General features: G+C 41.7%; 1 protein-coding gene across 1 annotated transcript; it reads right to left on the minus strand.

The window, feature by feature from the left end:
- Positions 1–524: 524 nt before the first annotated feature.
- Positions 525–1,128, minus strand: LOC115500636 (peptidyl-prolyl cis-trans isomerase A-like). Its single transcript, XM_032592531.1, is given in 2 exon segments — positions 525–613; positions 615–1,128. Coding segments are annotated over 2 exon segments (459 nt in total). The 5' UTR covers positions 1,004–1,128; the 3' UTR covers positions 525–543.
- Positions 1,129–2,040: the final 912 nt, after the last annotated feature.

Below are 2,040 nucleotides of genomic sequence, written 5' to 3' on the forward strand. Positions count from 1 at the left end.
TCTCTGTCTCTATGGATTCACCTACTCTGGACATTTTATATACATGGAATCTTAGAATATGGGGCTTTTTCCATCTCGTTTCTTTCATGGAGCATAGTGTTTTCAAGTTTCATCCATTTTGTAGCATGTAACATTATTCCTTTTTAGGGTAGAATAATATTCCATTGTATTTGTTAATCAGTTGATGGCCATCTGGGTTGTTTTCACCTCTTGGCTATTACAAATAATGCTGCTATGAACATTTGTTTACACCCTTTTGTGTGACACATGTTTTTAATTCTCTTAGGTATGTACCTAGAAATAGAATTTCCGGGTCTCATGATTACTCTCTGTTTAACTATTTTTGTTTGTTTAGTTCTTATTGCATAATCATAAACTTAACTCTGCAATCCAGCTAGACTTGGAGGAGAGTAAGGAAAATGTGGAACCCATAGAACTGCAGCGAAAGCACAAAGATTATCGAACAATTTGAGCAGATGGGGGTGAAGGGGGCTCTTCTGAGCTACAGAAGGAATGGTCTGGTAGTTAAGATAAAAACACAAGTCAAATGGTGATCTTCCTGCTGGTCTTGCCATTCATGGACCCAAAGTGTTTCATGGCTTCTACAACATACCCTCTTTCGCCCTGCCAAGACCACGTGCTTGCCATCCAGCCACTCAGTGTCGGCAGTGCAGATGAAAAACTGGGAAGCATTTGTGTTGGCTCCAGCATTGGCCATGGACAAGATGCCGGGGTCCATGTGCTTCAGAATGAAATTCTCATCATCGCATTTCTCCCCATCGATGGACTTGTCGCCAGTGCCATTGTGGTGTGGGAAGTCACTGCCCTGGCACAGAAATCCCAGAATAGTCCTATGAAAGCAGGAATCTTTAGAGCCAAATCCTTTCGGCCCAGTGCTCAGAGCATGAAAGTTCTCTGCTGTCTTTGGAACTTTGTCCGCAAACAGCTCAAAGGACACGCGGCCCAAGGGTTTGTTGTCCGTGGCGATGTTGGAGAACATCATGGGGTTCACCACGGCTAGGCAGCGCAGGCAGCTCTGGGGTAGGGGTGTCTCCAAGGTCTCTGTTTAACTTTCTCAGGAACAATTAGACTGTTTTTCAAAGAGGCCATGCCATTTCCCATTTCTGTGAGCAATCACAAGGGGTTTCAATTTCTGCGCATCCTTACCCACACATGTTATTTCTGTCTTTTTTTATTCTACCCATCCTAGTAGATGATGATTAGACTAATGATGTTGAACATCCCTCTGTGTGCTCATCGGCATTGGCAAATATTCTTTGGAGAAATGTATATTCAAATCCTTTGCCCATTTGTCAATTGATGAAAACCTCATAAAGTTTACAAAGCTTTAGTTGGACTGACACCGAGAGAAGAATAAAAGTACTAAAATTGGGACATTACTACCAATTTTACGGGGAATTCTATGAACATTCGTATGCCAACAAATAAATCAACTGGATCTTCTCAAAATAAAAAATGTGCTTCAAAGGACATGATTACAGTAGAAAGACAACCCACAGAATAGGGGAAAATATTTGGAGATCATGTGTCTTGTAAGGTTTGCTCTCCGGCATCTATAAATAAAGAACTCTTACAACTCAATAATAAGACAAATAACCCAATTGCTCTCAGGGCACAGGATTCATCCATCTTTGGTCTTACGCACAGAGCCATGAATATTCATTAAGTAAACTTCTTTCAATTGATTTTTTTCATTGTTTATAACAGCAAAGCGCTCGTGGCCTACACCACTGATGTGTGTGCGAAAGTATCAGATACTGCAATGTCCTAACTGGGCCATTACCAAGTTACATCCGAATACAAGCAAAGACATCAAGATTTGGGGCTGAAAAACACTCTCAACACAATTGCTTAAACCCGCTACCGCTCTGGACAAGGAAAAAAATGCTTCAAGTTCAGCTCCCAGACTGTGAAAGTGAGACCCAGGGGACCTGGGGTAAATTCAGCGTCTCTGTCTCTAATTTCCTAACCACATGTTTCCACTAGACTCAGAAGTAAACAGCATGAGGAAGCAGGGAA

The sequence above is a fragment of the Lynx canadensis genome, chromosome A2, assembly GCF_007474595.2.
Source record: "Lynx canadensis isolate LIC74 chromosome A2, mLynCan4.pri.v2, whole genome shotgun sequence".
Lineage (NCBI taxonomy): Eukaryota > Metazoa > Chordata > Mammalia > Carnivora > Felidae > Lynx > Lynx canadensis.